At 42.4% G+C, this 18,302-nt stretch overlaps 1 protein-coding gene across 3 annotated transcripts in view; it reads left to right on the top strand.

The window, feature by feature from the left end:
- Positions 1–10,702: 10,702 nt before the first annotated feature.
- The window catches only part of GABPB2 (GA binding protein transcription factor, beta subunit 2), a 30,161-nt gene continuing 22,561 nt past the window's right edge, over positions 10,703–18,302 (top strand). For 2 of the 3 annotated variants that reach the window (XM_006861395.1, XM_006861396.1), the window contains exon 1: positions 17,351–17,458. In XM_006861395.1, coding sequence (XP_006861457.1) covers positions 17,351–17,458 — 108 coding nt within the window. Of the gene's footprint in view, positions 11,033–17,350; positions 17,459–18,302 lie in introns of those variants that run through there. The other variant, XM_006861394.1, reaches the window with a different exon arrangement.

Here is an 18,302-nt window from a genome sequence, read left to right on the forward strand (position 1 = left end):
GTGAAGGCTATCGTCCTTGAGAAACTAACAGGGCCAGAGAGCAAGGTGGAGCAGTCAGGTGCAAGGTTGTCTTCCTCAGACTCGGAACCCTGGATTAGCAGAAAGCAAAGACATGAGAAAGGTTAATGAATGATCTCTCCCACCCTTAAAAACCTCCTGATGAGCCCACATCTTCCCAACACTCCCTTAGGTCCTAGTCCTGTACCCCAGTATTAATCTTTTAAATATGTAAAGTTTGGGGGTATTACAACCTTTAGCTCCCTTTTCTCTGGGCTTAGGGCAGAAGGGGAGGGGCATTTAAGTGACTCTGAAAAGGAAATGGTGGTTTTTCATTTTCACAAACAAAGCCTCCACTCTTGCCCCTTTCCTTTTACCTTGTCTTGCTCTGAACACCTACATTTTCTTAAGAACAAGAAAAACCTGGACCACCTATGGCTTAGGAAACAAAATGTAGCAGATGGACCTCAAGAAAGTCTTTCTACAATAAGAAATTTCTTTCTTTCAGTTCACTGCCCTTGTTCCTCCTCTTTCCCCTCTACTGAGATCCAAACCCTCCCAGAAGTCACTTAGCAGTTCCGTTATTGCTTGACCTTGAGATTCTTGGTGAAGGCTGTGTGTGTACTCTGTTTATCTGTGTCTTGTATCACATGTACACCTGTCTGTACACATGTGACATGGCCACATCTCCATGTAGGTCTTATATAGATCATCTGGGTATAGATTGTAGGTACAAGTGTCAAGTATCCTCTGTCCCATGAGGCATCTTTTCCAGTCTCCCCACCCTCTTCACATGTCCTATCGTGTCCTGCTCTGTTCTGCTTCACAGCTCCAGCCTCCCTCCCTTCTCCCCTCATGCTGTGACCTGTTCTCTTCTCCCTCCTCAGCATTTCCACCCCCAAGCTTCATCAACCAACCAGGCACAAGGAACTTTCCAATAGCAGCAGTGTCCAAGAAACAAGAATCACTGCATTTTCCCGGAGGTACAGGCAACCTCAAAGATTCCAAACAGGGCAGTTTCCTGAATATTAAGCACAAACAGAATTCTTCCTTTCTGATGAATAAGAAGTGAGAATAAGGACTGAGAGATGTTTTAACAGCCTTGAGATAAGAGCCCATAAATATTGAGACACAACTTCGAAGGGAGGGAAGGACCTAGGAGTATGGACTTCTCTTACTTCCCTTCCTACTACTGGAAAGAGGAGTAGCAACCAGACAGGGCGGAAGTTAGTGCACAGCTGTTCAGAGAGGGGAGCTGTGGTCAGTGGGGAAGTCAGTCAGTCACAGGGTTTGACAAGATGGTGGTAGCGGGTGGTAAGGGTTGGGGTTGGGGCAATGGAGAAAACAATGAAGAATCAGAGGAGGCCCCCACCTCCAGACAGGTCATAATGAGACTGGACTCTCCCCAACGTCCCCCACCCACCCCTACTCAAAGCTGAGTGGACAGAGGTGCTGGGAGGGAAGAGGAGAGAAAGGGGGGAGGAGAAGGATAGAGAGGGAAAGGGGCAGTGGAGGGAACAAGGACGTTTCTGTTTCTTTTCCAGGGATCTGGCCAAAGCTGGGTGGAGGGAAAGTGTGTGTGTGGCACTTGGCATCAAATGCCCAATGATGATGAGACGTGACCAGGAAATTCCATTTCCCAGGACACTAGGGTCTCTGAAACTTGGGGGTGGGGTAGGAGTGTGGAGAAGACAAGGCAAGGTGAATGTGGGGTTTGGAGGTTGGAGAGAAGGGAAACAAGGTCAGAAAAGGAAGTAAGAGCTATCGATTGCCACTCTCCTTTAAAGCAGACAGAGAAGAAGGGTGGTCTGAGGGAAAATGCAGTCTTGAGTTGCTGAACTCAGTAGGAAGCAGCATTCAAATCCACTGACCACTATTTCAACCCCACAGAGGCTAGGAAAACAACAGGGGAATCAGGACAAGGCCACATCCTGACAGCTAAGTTGTGCTGAGTCCCAAATAGAAAGGGTAAAATATCGAGCTGGGAAATACACCCCAGCACCACCAAGGTGACACTAGGACGTAAGAGGACTCTCAGGCATTATCCCATGATAATGTTTTTCTTCCTGCTATGTGAGAAAATGAAAATGAGGTAGCTAGGCTTACTTTGGGGAAAAACCAGGCATCCAAAGTGACCCTGCCCCCAAACCTCAAAACTGTAAAGGAGGCGAGCAGGAGAAGGGATTCTACGAGGGTTCCAAGAAGGAGGGTAGTTCCCGGGTACGGTTCTAGTCCCAAACCGGTTTTCCCGGTCCCGCTGCCTCCCGCCCCAAGGCCTCCAACCCGCTGCCTGACAAGCCTTCACAAGAAGCAGCTGGAGAGAAAGAGAAAGGAAAAGAGAGAAAGAATTGGGAAAATGAAGTGGGCAATTCTGGCTAGAAGCCCAGAGTTGCAGCTGGTCCCCCCGTGACATGTCCCTCGGGACACAGAGGGCTGCTAGGGAACCCTGTAGAGGGGCGACTGAACCCCACGTTTCAGCAAAGTGACAGGCATGAGAACGGCACCAACTCAGCCCTTCCCCAGGAAAGGTCTTGTGGGGGCTTAAGAAGAAACAGAACTAGTTCTAAGCTCCTTCACCCCAATATATTCAGTTACACAAAGACTCCATTTCTGTCTCCCTCCTCCCCCGCCCCCCGCCATTTCTCTCCAGAAATTCTCTGCTCCTCCCAACCTCAAGCTCGGTTTGGGACCTCTGTGACTCTTTCAGACTCTTTTCCGTGGCGGCCACAGTCGCCTGAGACGTTCCAGGACACGGCTCCGCTTTACTGCGTACGACTCACAGCGCCACCGCGGTCAGCGAAGCTCCTCTCTCCCTCCCATCTCCCCCAACACTTCAGCCCCTTCTTTCCCTTCCGGGCTGCAGCTTGGGCACCGACAGAGCGCAGACGTGGGCTGTTCCTCAGTGCAGCGCCCGGGTTCCCACCGATCCAGCATCTCCACCGCCCGGGCCACCCTCCCTCCCCCACCCCGCATCCGGTGCGTCGCCGCCGGCCCGGGAGGGGCGGCTGGGCCCGGGCACAAACTCGACGGTCTCACCTGCTCTTCCCGGGCATAGAGGCGTCCAGCTGCAGCTGGCGGGGGGGTTCCGCTCCGCGCCAGCCAGCGTGGGGTTCCGAGCTCGCTCCCAACGCTGTAGGGGAGCCGAGGGCGGGCCGGCAGGGGTGGGGCAGGCGGAGGGCGGAAACGGCAGCGACGCGATTACGAAATCCGTGCGGCTCAGCGACGGGTGCACTGCGTCTCCCGAACGCACGGGGCGCTGCTTGGTGGAGGGGCTGGAAAGGGGGCCTGCTGAGGTCCCCGAAGGCAGCCGCCCTGACGGACCAGTCGGAGGGTGTGGACACTATAAGGGCCTAGAACTGGAATCGCACGCTCCCTGTGCGCGCTAGGCACTGCAGGGCAAAGAGAAGCGGAACCCCAGACCCCACACACACACACCCAACTCCTGAGATTCATAGACACCCCAGTTTTCAAGTGCTTTACCCAAAACGGAACAGGGCTAGGTGAGATTGAGGAAGATTAGGGAGACCGATGGCTCATAATATGAAATCCTTAAATAAGGGAAGAAAGGGGCACTCTCCTTGCCATTGTCTACAGTGTTAGGATTTCTTAATCGATAAACCTAAGGTTAAAGCAAATAACAATCCATTGCTCATTCATTGCACCCCAGTCGCAAGAGGGTGCTGGAAGAGATCGGGAATAATTTTAATTGTCGGGACCTATAAACGTACGGAGATGCTCTCATCCTCTTCCTCCCCAGAACCTATCATTTCAATTAGCCGAGTCAGGCAGGGAGGAGGCGGGGGCGGGGAGTCCTTCCGCCCTTCTTAGGAGGGGCTGCATTGCAGGGGGAAGCAGAGCAGACAGACTCGGTCATTGAAGAGCGAGACTGTGAGAAGACAAAGCCGTCAAAGCCCCAACAGCCTTCTTTTTCTCCAGTCCAGAAAGGATCCCGGAGCTTCAAAAGCACTTCTTCCACCTTTGGATAACGCTAGTCATTCATTGCTAACAGGTAAACCAAACTGAGGGAAGGGGAAGGGAGAGGGTTGCAAAGACATGGTTAGGTGGAGAACCCCAAATGAGGATGAGATTGGGAGACGATTCAATAGAAGAGAAGGGGGCGCTCTGAACAATGGGTAGTTATTTGATCACTGTTTTACATCCCTTTACTAAGGTCTCCATCCTTGCGTGCTGCCCTATACACAGTTATTAATGTGTAACCATTTACAAGTAATTACCATCTCTCATCATTTACCTCCTTATTCCCAGGGCCAGTTTTTTAAATAATGTATCGTCCACCGTATATTCATTTCAATCTATGTATATTTTCCTTTCCAAGCTGTTATAATTTGATCCACCACGTTTTTGACAAATCTTTATTTATACTGTATTATTCTAGCCTTTATCTACTTATCTAGATTTCTAATTTTTTTTACTCTTAATGTTTCCTTGATGTTACTACCCTCACCCCAAAACTTATTTTCTATGTAGGAGGGAGGGATATGATATAATATTTTGATCATAATAATTATAATATTTATAATCCTCACCTCTCTTTCAATAATCTCTCCATCTCAAATCTTTGCTCCAAAGAAAGAGATAGCTTGTGATAAGAGAGGTGGGGAGCCTCTCTTTTTGTCAGAAAACTGCCTCTTTCCATGTTGAAATCAGTATAGCCATGGGAGCCAGGTATGGGGGCAGATTCTGAAAAAGGGATGTTTATTTGCAGCTCCGTGAAATAGGAGAGGAAAGGACATGGCTAATAGGAAAATCCAACCTCAGGGTGAGGCACATATCATGAGAAACCAGAGAGCTTCCATTCCCCTCTACCACCTCTCGCCCCTCCATACCACCCCAGCACAATGACAGCATGACACAGCAAGGCCTTGTGGGTAGTAGGCCCTGAGTGTGGAGTAAGGCCCACAAGAAGCTCAAGATAAAGAGCATTCGAGTATGGTTCTGTGGCTCAGAGAGGGTGTGTCTTTTAAATCTGTATAATCTCTCCTCATATATCTAAGAATATAGAAAGGAATGTTTAGAAATTACCTTTGCCTGAAATATCAGGATAATTTTAAATGAAGGATAATGAGGCTGTATTGTGGTACAAAATGTTGTCCAAGCCCTTTAAGTTAAGTAAGTGATGTAAAGTAATGCCCCTACCACCATGAACTAGGAGTGGAGAACATTTGGGGAGAGGAAGAGAAAACTAACAAAAAAGGGAACTTGGAAATTAAAAACATATCCTATTAAAATCAGAATGTCATTACTAATGTAAAGGGAATTTTAGCTTCCTAAGATGTACCTGGCTTGGTGCTGAAGGATAAGCACTGGGCTAGTAACCAGAAGGTCGACAGATCAAGTCTACCAGCCGCTCTCAAAAACCATAGATGGCACACAACAAAAAAGTGTAGTCTTAACTTACATTCCTGACATAATTTGAAATGCCACATCTGCTTGTTTTCTAGAATGCATGTGTTTCTCTGTACATATCTCTAGGTCAATGGCATCACTAGAGATTTTAAGGCTTTAGCATTTTGTAAAAATTCCCTTTAGCTTTTTAGATTGCAAGATAAACTCTTCCAGGCACACTCAGAGACTGTTTCAGCAGTATCTATGTATAAAACATTGAAAAGGGACTAGATTGGGAATTAAGAAACATAGGTTCTATCCAAACTACCTGAAAGGTTTCACAAACCACGAGGTAATTCCTAAGGTGCCTTCTACTTTGAAAATTCTATCGGTTTCCCACCTCCACTATGGTTCTTTTTTTTTTTTTTTTTAAGCCTATTATATTATGTGCTCAAAGGAGCTCTGGTAGCATAGTGGTTACAAGTTGGGCTGTTAATCACACAGTGAGCAGTTGGAAACTACCAGCTGTCTGAGGGAGAAAGATGAGGGTTTCTGTTCCCATAAAGATTTACAGCCTTGGAAACCCTATACAGGGTCGCTATGAGTCGGGACTGACTCCATAGCACACCACCACCACCATTATGTGTCCAGCATTATGCTAATAAGCTCACTCTGGAAGGGACTTGTATACTAGGGGATATAAAAAAGCTATTTAGCTAAGAAAATACTGGCTATATATATATATTTTTTAATACCTGTAAGCAGAAGTCATTGATTCCTATCCCTAGGGTTTGCTTGTTGTTGTTGCTGTTAAGTGCCGTCAAGTTGGTTCCAACCCATAGCAGCTCTGTAAAGGGTTTCCAAAGAGCTGCTGGTGAGCTTGAACCAGCGACCTTGCAGTTCAAACTGACTTTGCAGTCTAGCACATTAACCCATAGCGCCACACCAGGGTTTGCTTAGGATCCTAAACCCTAACAGCAATTGGTTGGTTAATAGCTACAACCATTTTCTGTATCATTCAGTCTCAGCAAATGACTTTGGACTTGATCAGAGCTGAGTATTGTAGGATAATGACATCACCTTTCCAACATGCTTCCCTCCCTGCATCACCCTCCTCCTAAACAGTTTCTTTGCTGAGTAATGTTCAGTTCTCAGGGTTTTTTGGTGTTTTTGTGTGTGTGTGTGCCTGAGCTTAATTCTACATAAGAAAAAAAAGAACAACTTTAACCTGGTATACTTACCACCCCTAAAGTTACCATACTCTTACATATAACTGTGTTCTAGATGAAGATTTTCTTTTTCTTAGTAATGACATTTCACATTATATGATGAGGACAGTTTGGAGGCTATTTCAGACCACTAGTTAGGAGTCCCATGCATTGTGAAATGGAGATTGTGGAAACGAGACCTTTTGAAACTAGGGGCTTCGTTTTTGGAGACAAGGCAATATTCTTTCTGCTCCTTTGGGAACATTTCAACCAATGTACCTTGCTCCTTCCCTTGACTAGAAAGCGGCAAGTGGAGGCTACAGAGAGTTATGATAGCCATGTAATATCAGGGTGTGGGTGAGTTGAGCAGAAAAGGTGACAGAATTAATCATTAAAGCAAGGAAAACTATCTGGTTCTGTTAAGAGTCCTTCCCTGTTGATCTAAACTTTGCTTTTGTTAGCCTGCATTTCCAGTCCATTTGCTTTCATTACTATCAGGTATATTTTAGTATTTGGAATCAGAGAAAAGAGATCCTGTTACATCATAGGAAAATTATTTCAGCACCTAGATTTTGCTCTAAAGGAGCAGGAAGCTAGAGAGAAATACTCCACTCCGTTAAGGTATATCTGTGGGCTAGAGATAAGAGTGCAAGGTGTTCATTGTATTAAATAAAGATTGAGGGGAAATTAGTCAACAGCCTTGAATATCTTTGGTGTTCACAGCTCAGCACCTGTGGAGAAAGCACACTGGTATTTACCCTTGGAGAAATCCCCAGCCTGTTATGGAAAAGCCTATCACCCACAGGAAACACATAACAGTGACCTGTAATCCCAAGTAGATACAGTTAGATATACCTCAACAGGAGTGTTGGTGGGGGTTGAAAACAGGGTAGATAGAAAGTTTCAGGACATTATGTACAACGAGGTCAATTTATAGTAGTAGTTTAGAAGGCAAGAAGAAAAAGAGAAAACAGAAATGTCATGGAAAACCTTTTTAGAGGCACCATGGCAGGAAAAAATCAAATATTTATAAATATAATAGGAAAGATTCCTCTAGGGATTTACATAGAGTCTTGAAACCAGAGTAGTAATTTAAGATGGATAGTGGAGAAAGTTAAGCAAAACAGGAATGAGCATAACTAGCAGAGGATGTGTGCTGCTAGAAGAGTGGAACCAGATTTTGGAAGATCTTAAAAACCAGACCCAAGATTGACCTGAGGCAATAAGAAAGAAATACGTCATTCCAAGATGGGAAACATTAAAAATAAGAGTAGAGAATGGTACTGGATGAAGAGTTCCCAAAGTTTGTCCCTAGGGTTATAGTAGAGGTAAATGGAAGTGTGGAGTTTATAAGCAGAAAAGACCACAAAGAAGGTTGGTATCGCATGAAAACTGACAAGTGGTTTCTTTCTAGGTAGCTATGAGGGACCCTGTGAGTAGCCAGTACAGCTCCTTTCTTTTCTGGAGGATGCCCATCCCAGAACTCGATCTGTCGGAGCTGGAAGGCCTGGGTCTGACAGATACAGCTACATACAAGAACAACAGTGATGGCAAAGTGACCGGACAAGCAACCAGAGCAGAGCGGGAGAAAACCTCTGAAGGCGATGACCTCCTCGAGTACAGCACCTTCAACTTCTGGAGAGCTCCCATTGCCAGCATCCACTCCTTTGAGTTGGACTTGCTCTAAGACCAAGACTCCTCTTTCATACCACCTTGTTCTCATTGTCTTCCCTGTCAGCCCTTCCATCCACATTTTTTCCCCATTTTAATCTTGCTCTCTCCATTGTGTTAAGGTGGTGTTGATGAATCTGCCAGAATTTTATTTATCTATTTATTTATTTATTTATTTAGCCTCCTCCATTTCTCAGAAGCCCTCAATCCACAAAATAAATGGTTGGCGCAATGGAGTATTGGGTCACAGGGATTCCCCTTCCCCCTTTAGATATTAACTCTTAGAAAACAGGCATGCTGAGGGCATCAAAGAGTAGGAGCACAATAGTACAAAATGGAGGACTGATTTTTCACTCCACTTTAATCAGCCTCAAAGATGGTTCAAACCTTCCTAATTTCCTATCTGGTAGACAAGTGGTGCTATGGATTAATGTGCTGGACTGCAAGGTCATTTGAACTGCAAGGTTGGTGGTTCAAGCTCACCAGCAGCTCCTCAGAAAATCTATATAGGGTTGCTATGAGTCAGAACTGACTCAACAACACTTAACAACAACAGACACATTTTTTCAGGGTTGACGAAAGCCTCTGGAGTTTTAATTTGGGATTATCTGCTATAAAACAGTATAACTTTTAAAACACTAAGGTGATAAAAGACTTACTTTTTGATCCTATATACTCGTAATTCACTTGTTTTCTCACGTAAATTGGAATTAGATAAAGATGTCAGGAGAGCGTGGTGGCACCATATGATAAGCACTGGACTGGGAACCACAAGGTCTTCAATTTGAGCTCACCAGCCACTCCGCAGGAGAAAGATAAGGCTTTCTGCTCCCGCCAAGATTGAAAGCCCGGGGACCTTACACAGGTTCACTGAGTTGGAGCTGACTCAAGGGCACTTAAAAACAAAGATGGAAAATAGAGGAAAGCATTGAATCACTTCAGAAGTAGCTAAATTAAGCGTTCCCTTTCTCAATTAAAAAAAGAAAGTGTTCCTTCAAGCCTACTTATTTTACAACTTTGCTCCAAACTGTGGGTTGAAAAATCTAGCAGAAGAAAATCAGATTTCAAATTTTAGGAGATAATCTTGTTGACTATTATGATAATTTGTCTTTTAAAAAACATAAAATTTAGTGTTCAGTGTTTTAATCTTGCCCTCCTGATGTTATTTGCAATGTATAATGTTGATCACTGGGTTTTAGGTACAGTTCTCCAGCCACCTTGAAACCATGAAATGAACAATCATGACCTATGCCTTGTCCCCACCCCTTCCAAAGTTAGTGCTGCTGGTTTGTGCTGCCATTTACTCATTTATTTAATAAAGACATCTAACCCCAGGACTGAATTCCAGTTTTCTCTTCACAAGGAAGATTTATAGCTCGGAAATTAAACTTGCTTTCATATTCAGTTTATAATATTATCTTTCTAATATTCAACTTGGAGTCCTGGTGTGGCGTTGTGTGGGATAAAGCACTGGACCACAAGTTTGGTTTGAACCACAAGGTCGGGGGTTCAAACTCACCAGCTGCTCCTTGGAAACCCTATGCAGGGTTGCTATGAGAACTGGCTTAACAATATTCAACTGTGAGGAAGACTGATTCGATGTTAATCTTACTTCTAGCTCTTCAAAGTGTTATAAATTATAAAAGGCAAAAATAAAGAATGGAGCCAGGAAGGTTAAATGATGTGTCCTTTATTTTTACCGATTTTTGAACAGATGACTTAGGCTGTCTGTTAAAACTAAAGCAGTCCTTCTGTCACGGCAATTGGCGGATTTGCAAACTCTGGGCTTCATCATTTCCCAAATAGAAAATTCAGTTGCCATGGAATCAATTCTGACTCATAGCCACCCTAGAGGACAGAGCAGAAGTGCCCCACTGGGTTTCCAAGGTTGTATCTCCTGATGGTACCTAACAACAACTCCTGATGTGGCGCTGCAGGCTAAGCACTAGATTGCCAAACGCAAGGTCGGCACTTCAAACCCACTGGTTGCTTTTTGGAAAACCCACATAAAATCGACTATGAGTCAGAACCGATTAGACAGCACTAAGACCAATTCTTTACTAAAGCAGACTGCCACACCTTTTATCCTGTATCACGTCACCAAAAGAAGTTAAAGTTAGCCAGTTTCACTGCTCACGCCCTGCCAACTTAACACTGGGGTCTTGATATTTAGGCTGGAAATATGTGCCAGACACCAGAGCCGAAATTCATGTGCAAAATCAGGAGCGATCCAAACAGCTTCGTCCACGGTTGAAATGGGGGAGCAAGGTTTTCCTGTCAATTCTATGTCCGGACCCCAGGAGCAGCAGTCATGACAACTCAAACTCCAAGAAGTAGGCTGAATGTGATTACTCTTCAGCGGTCTTGGAGTCCTTGGCGCCAAACAAACCATTGGGCCCGTCCCCTACCGGAACTATATAACACGTAATCAAATAATCCTCCGCTTCGCTAACTAGTCCTGCTAGAATGTCTCGGATATACACTTTCTTACCTCAAAAGGTTTTCGGTATAAAGAAAATGTATCTCTGACGTATACCACCCTTCTGTTCAAAAGAAAATGTGGGTTTTCTAATAATTATCCCTCCATGGATTCCTCCGCCAGAAATTGTCCTTGCTACGCCTTCACTTCCGGGTCTGCCATTTTGTTGCCTCCATTTCTCCACGAGGGGGGGTTAAAGGCCCCCCAAATACGCATATATGAAAAGGCCAAAAAGTAACCGTCACTGACAGGGAGTCTTAACTAGAGAAGCAAACGGGACCAAACTGGCGGGCTCGGTGAAAGCGCAGCCGGCAGCGTCCCGGACGAGGAGGTGAGGTGGAAGAAAAGATGCGTGGACTGTGGGGGGCGTCAGAAAGGCAGAGCGCCGTGAGTGGTCTCCCCCCTTCCCAGACTAGCTCCGGCCTCCCGGGTGCGGACTGAGCGGCGCCCCCTCACCGGAGTGGGGGTAGCCGGGGGATGGAGACGAAGAGGAAGGGGATGCTTTAGGGAGGAAGGGGAGGGGACTGGGAAGAGGTGAAGAAGGGGTGGGTGTAAGACCTGGGGCTGGGGAGCTGGACCGTGGGGAGCCCGGGCCAAGAGGTGACCACTAGGGGGCGGCGCGGATCCCGGGCGGGGGACTGTCCCCTCGGACGAGATCTTGGCTCCTTACCCCCAATTGACTCTCTTCTTTCAGAAAGACAGGAGATCGGTGTTAGGAAGTTGAGGGTTTATAATCAAGGGGAAGCAGAAACTCTAATTCATTAACCCCAGTAACTTTAGTAAGCCTCGTAACCTGAACTAGAGTAGCAAGTGCCCCGCCTCAAGTTTCATACAGTTGTTTGTACAGCTGGCTGCCCAGTGGGGACGTGTGCAACGCAAAAAGGAAAAAAAAAAAATTTTGATCGTCAGACCATGAATTTTTTTCAGTTCCAATTTTTTCTGTTAGCTTTTTCCTATTCTAACAGATTTCCTTGAGCCAGCGATACTCTGCAGAGATCATCCCATTCCTTCCCAGAAGGGCTGCTCTCTAGGTCTCTTCACTCTGTTTTTAAATGTTTGCGGAGAAGGAGATGTCCTATGGCTTACCTTTCACAGTTTGACATTTTTGGCCATTGGGGTTCATATTTTCATTGTACCATTTAATTCAGTCATTTCAGTTGAGATGTTCTTAAGCATTTGTTTTCATACATCCTTTGATAGCAATGAGGGGAGAAATACCTCACCCAAATTCTTACATAAACAAAAGTAATTACTCCGTTAATAAGGATACATTATTCTTAAGAGCTCAAGCACTTCATAAATTGTTAAAACACACTTGTTTGAAGTTCTTGTGTGTTTGTTTTTGAGGGGGAGTGGTACTTTGTCGTCTTTATTCATCTCCAAAATCCTAGGGGGTAAGAAAGACCAGTGTTTCTTCGTTTTATGTACAGCCTGGCAAAGGTTTATAATTTAAAGGAGAATATTTTCCCTTCTGTTTTAGTCGACAGTGAGCTCAGACTGCCCTCTATTATGCCAGAGTGCCACATCTCTTGTCTGGTGACCAGCATGGACATAGGATACTGGGAGAATAGCACAGTCTCCAAAAGTGCTGGGGTTTAAAATGTACATTTGCTTTTACTTAGATAGATGCTTCAGGTTAACTCACAAGGAAACAGTAGTAGGGTAGAGGGAGAAAAGACCTTGAAGAATGCATTTGTAGGAACCCAATTTTTTTTGTCAAGCAATACTGATTTATATTTGAATCCCAAAATTTATATCTTTCTATAGTAGGAAATGGAGTCCTTCGTGTGGCACTGTAGGATAAGCACTGGACCGCAGGTCGGTTTGAACTATATGGTGGGCAGTTCAAATCCAACAGCTGCTCCTTGGAAGCTCTATACAGGGTCGCTATGAGTAGGACCCGACTTAATGGCACTAATCATCAACATAGTAGAAAATAAGATTTTTGTGTGTGGTGTGCTTAAATATTGGGATACCAAACTTGAGTTTATTGCCATTTAGTGGTACTAGTATACTTGATTGGATTCTTGGTGTGGCACTCACTGTAGGATCAGCACTGCACTAGGAACCACAATGTTGATAGTTCAAACCCACCAGCTGTGCTCAGAAACCCTATTTAACAACAGCAACAACAAAAAGTGTGTTGTTTTTAAGTGTCTTAGAGTCAGTTCTGACTCATAACGACCCTGTATTGGGTTTCCAATTGGCTGGTGTGTTTGAACTGCTGACCTTGTGGTTCAAACCGACCTTTCAGTCCAGTGCTTTATCCCACAGCATCACACCAGGACTAATTTGATCACAGATATGGTGAAAGCAAAGTGATAAACATATGTATAAAGGCATACTACAGTGGAAAAAATGACAGCAAAACCTTCTTTTAGAACACTGATACTTCACATTTCTCCATAGTTATCTTCATTAAAAACACCAAATCTACTTTTCAATCTTAATTATCTTATTGTTAATAGTTAAAAACACCATTTTCCTCAAAACTCTACAGTGACTGATCATAAAAGGAATATTCTATACAGGGAAGCTCAAAAATGCTGGCCCAAGAAGTCCGATCCAATTCATTGTGACCTTGTGTAGGGTTTCCGAGGCTGTAAATCTTTACAGGAGCAGAAAGCCTCATCTTTCTCCCGTGGAACAGCTGGTCGTTTTGAACTGCTGACCTTCAGGTTGGCATCCTGACTTTAACCACTACACTACCAGAGCTCCTTCTGGCCCAAGCTATGTCTTCTCAGTCCTAATAATGAAATTACAACTCTAGTCACTGCCACGAAAAAATTATCAGTTGGAAATTGAGGTTATCTGTTTTAAGGAGAAACATGGTTTGCTTCATGTTCCTAGTAAGACATCTTAAAGAAATTGATTTTATCTCATGTAATTGGTCTCTTTAGCACCTGAACCATTGCAAAATATTTCTCTTGCATTTCTAATAACTGATGCTTACGTAGGAGTATAGAAGTTCATGCTAAAAAAAGTTCCTACTGTGCTCCTGAGCATAATAATTAAGAGTCTAAACTGGATCCTCACTTGTATTCACTATGAATAAACACCTCTGGTAATCACCTGACACCAGTGTTGAGCGCAAAATTCTCTGCTTTTGATAGAAAAATCGTAAAGTTACAGAATGTTTTGCTTAAGCCAGTGGTTCTAAAAAATTTTAGTTTCGGGACTGAGGACTTCTCTCAATGGAGAGAAACTAAAAGCATTCCTTTTGAGAGCAGGAACCAAAGAAGGATGTCTGCTATCACCACTGCTATTCAATATTGTGTTGGAATTCTTAGCCAGATCTGGAGAATTAATGGCATCCAAATTGACAAAGAAGTAAAACTCTCTCTATTTTCAGATGGTATGATCCTATACATAGAGAATCCCAAAGACTCAGCAAGAAAATTATTGGAACTCATTGGAAGATTTAGCAAAGTGGTAGGGTACAAGATCAATATACAAAAATCAGTTGGATTCTTCTATACTAACAAAGACAGCTCTGAAAGGGAATTAAGAAAACAATACCATTTACAATAGCCACCCAAAGGATGAAATACTTAGGAATAAATCTAACCAGAGACACAAGAGACCTATACAAAGAAAACTATAAAAGTATTGAGAACTTCAATATGTTATTTATTGTCTTATAAATTAAATTTTAATGTTTATTAATTAAATCAATAAATGTATTATCTTAATAAATGGGCAGTTATTGAAAATAATAAAGTCATTACATGTTACCATAAATAATATGTTTTTGTGAAAAAGTATATTTTGCAAATTTCTTTTAAGGACCAGCCGGAATATTATCTCTTTTTCTGCATTCAGTCTGCAACAATGTGTACGGACAAAAAAAGGAACACTGTAATAGCTTTTTCAGATAATTGTGGATATTCTTTAATGCTACGTTAAAAACTTGAAAAAAAATGATAATTTCTTAAAAATTAGATGCATTGAGGAATTCAAAGCCATATCAGTCAACTTTTGTACTCTCTTACCTTGCCTATTAGTCTTTCACTTTGAATTTTTTTTTTTAATACATGCATGACTTTGTAACAGTGGTCATTTAGAAATACTGTTTCACCAAATTATGTAGTTCATCCAACATTGATGCATTTTACTGTACAATGTAAAAAAATCACACTCATTAATATCACCACTATTTCATTAGAGAAAAAATCTTCAGGTAGTAGTTATGCAAGGATACATGATGGTGTGGTGGGTTAAGCATTGGACTAGCAACTGAAAGGTCAGTGGTTTAAAACCCACCAGCTTCTGCAGGAAAAAGATGAAACAGTTGGGCTCCTGTAGTGATTTACAGCCTCAGAAACCCTATGTAGTAGCAGTTCTGTTCTGTCCTATGGGATCACCGTAATCGGAATTGACTTGATGTCTGTAGGGTTCGATTTGGGATTAAGCTGTCAAGTTTACAGTGATGGGTACAGGTTTTCCAAAGTTCTAATTTTTGCTTGAAAGCACAAATTATAATTAGTAACTGGCAATAAACGATGTCATTTGCTTTTCTGAAAGTGACACATCACTTTGTTCATATTAAAGAAAATACTGTGCCGTATACCCAAGTCTCAATATCTTTGTTTTATCTGTTCATCATGCTCTCATGTAAAAATGGTGTTCCATGCACCTTAACTACAATGTTTTTCCCCAAGAAAACTATCGTATTTCACTGTTAAGTAAGTAAAACAGAAGTACTTTATCACACAATTCCAATTTTGTCACACAGAAATTTAGACTTTTATACTCAAGGTTGAGATTTAATAAAATGAACAATTTCTGCTTCTTTATCAAGTATATTCTTTGGTGAAACTGGCTTTACCCCCTGAGAGTACATGGCATTGAAAAATACAATGAGTAGCACTAGTTTAGTGTGTGCTAAGGCACCAGCAGTTACACCCACAGTTCAATTTGCACCATCAGGGTGAAACGTACATATTAAAAAGGTAAATAATGTATGTTGTTGTTAAGTGCCATTGTGTCAGTTCAGACTCACTGACCCTGTATAAGGTTTCCCAGGAGCGAGTGGTGACTTTGAACCACTGACCTTGCAGTTCAAACCGACCTTTTGATCCAGGACTTATCCTACAGTACCACACCAGGACTCCACAAATAATGTCTTAGTAAATAATAAGGAGCTCTGGTAGCGTAGTGGTTACGAATCGGGCTGCGAACCTTAAGGTCAGCGGTTCGAAACTACCAGCCGCTCCGCGGGAGAAAGATGAGGCTTTCTACTCCCGTAAAGATTTAAACCCTCGGAAACCCTGTACAGGGTCGCTATGGGTCGGAACCGACTCGATGGCACTTAACAACAACAACAAAATAATAAAAATAGTTTTGATTTTATGTACCCCTAAAAGGGTCTTGGGAAGCCATATTTTGCTACCTGCTGGTCTAGGCAGATCAATATTTGGGCAGCAAGGGTTTGATTACTCCCCTTACACTTTGATGGTTATTACATCTTTACACCATAATCAGAAGATAAAAACAAGGTTAACAAATACAGCTTGATTTAGAAATTTTGATGTGTCCTGTTTCATTGTGCCATCCAAAGATTTACAAACCTCCAGAAAGTGTAGTTACTAATAAGGGCTCCCATCAAGCAACTGTTTCATAGCTACACATTTGTACTTCTTGCCTGAAGATCAGTGTGCATTTTTAAATTTGTTCTTTTTTATTGTTGAGAAAGTATGCAGCAGAGCATACACCAATGCAATAATTTCTGTGGGTACAACTCAGTCACAGTGATTACATTTTTCCAGTGTATAACCATTCTCACCCTTCTTGTCAGAGTTGTACCTCCCATTAACATAAACTCACTGTGTCCTAAGTTTCTTACCTAATCTTTCCAATTGCTGCTGTCAATTTGATCCCATAAAGATAGTTCTTAGGAGCACAATGGTTAATGCAGACATTCTGTACTAGTTAGTTAAACTATTTTTTGGTTTAAGAAGACTTTGAGAGGTATTTTCCTTTAAAGATTTAAGGTTTAAAAATAATCTCAAGGCAATAGTTTCAGGGGTTTATTCAGACTCAGTGACTCCATAAAGTCTGGATTCCATGAGAATTTGAAATTCTGTTTTGCATGACCAGGGTACAACACTGTACTGTGTCCCTTAAGGTTCTACCCATGGTTATTTCAAACGGATGAAGTGCTGTTTTGATGCCTAAGAGTAAAAGGTGAAATTAGAATTGTTTGAGGAGTCATGGTGGTTATGTGCCGTGGAGTCGGTTCCGACTCATAGTGACCCTGCACAGGGTTTCTGAGGCTGTAAATCTTTACGGAAGCAGAAAACCTCATCTTTCTCCCACAGAACAGCAGTAGTTTCAAACTGTTGACCTTGTGGTTCGCAGCCCAATTCATAACCACTGTGTACCAGAGCTCCTGTTTGAGTAGATTACATATATTGCAAAAATATTTTTCTGTAGATTGAAAGTGAGAGAATTATTGTTTAGAACCTGAAACTTTCCTAAACATCTGATTGTATGTTAGATGTGGTAGAAAGGAAGTAACCTTTCAACCTGTTAGCTTGAGAAGTATCATGTATACAATCTAGTACAAGAAATCTAAAATCATTTTTTAGGCATCCTTCCTTCTGTTTAAGTTATAGCTTCCTGAAAACTTTTGTTCCTATGCATAAAGATGTCTTTGGTGGACTTGGGGAAGAGGTTGCTAGAAGCAGCAAGAAAAGGCCAAGATGATGAAGTGAGAACATTGATGGCAAATGGCGCCCCATTCACCACAGATTGGGTAAGCTTAGTGGAAATCTCTTAATTATTTCCAATGTGTACTTTTATCAACTTTTGCCTAGAAACTAAACAGACCTTTACTGATTTTTCTTCTTTCCCTTTCTGCTTCATTAACCTTATAAGAGTTTTTGTTTTCTTTGTCTCATCTGAATATTTGGTTTTCTTTTTCTTTTATTTTTTTCAAATTCAAAGAGTCTCCTGTTGATATATAGGTGGTAATTATAAGGTATTATGTACTTGTGATTTTCTATAATGCAAGTATTTTCTAAAGGTTTAATTCTCCCTGGAGTGCACTTGGGTTATAGGTTTCTGTAATTAGCTAGAAAATCAACAACATCAGCATAGTAAGAGTTCATTTCCAAAAGAGAAAACTCCTTGGGTTTTTTTTTCTGTAATATATGTTGGTTGATAAGGAATAGTGTAACCATTTTGTTTCTTTTACCACTGATAAAAGAGGAAGGTATAATTCCTTGAGCCTCAACAGCCAACCTGTTGTTGTTGTTTTTAAGTGCCATCGAGTTAGTTCCGACCCTGTATAGGGTTTCCGAGGAGCAGCTGGTGAGCTTGAACCACCGACCTTGCAGTTCAAATGCAACAACCAACTTGGAAGGCAGCAAATTTCAGAAGATTGAGGTCCAGGTTATAATATGGACTTTCTTAGCACTCAGAATTTTTTTAAGCATTGCCTAATTTTAACAATTCTTGAAAGAATATTTTCTATTCAGGGGTGATTAATTCATAACTTCAGAGGCCAGCAGGTTTTTAGCACTCAGAAAAAGGAAGAAAAGAAAATACATGAGATTAGCATTTCTATAAATAGACTTGAAAAGAGCTATGTGAACTAA

The sequence above is a fragment of the Chrysochloris asiatica genome, unplaced genomic scaffold (genome assembly GCF_000296735.1).
Source record: "Chrysochloris asiatica unplaced genomic scaffold, ChrAsi1.0 scaffold00042, whole genome shotgun sequence".
NCBI classification, from domain to species: domain Eukaryota; kingdom Metazoa; phylum Chordata; class Mammalia; order Afrosoricida; family Chrysochloridae; genus Chrysochloris; species Chrysochloris asiatica.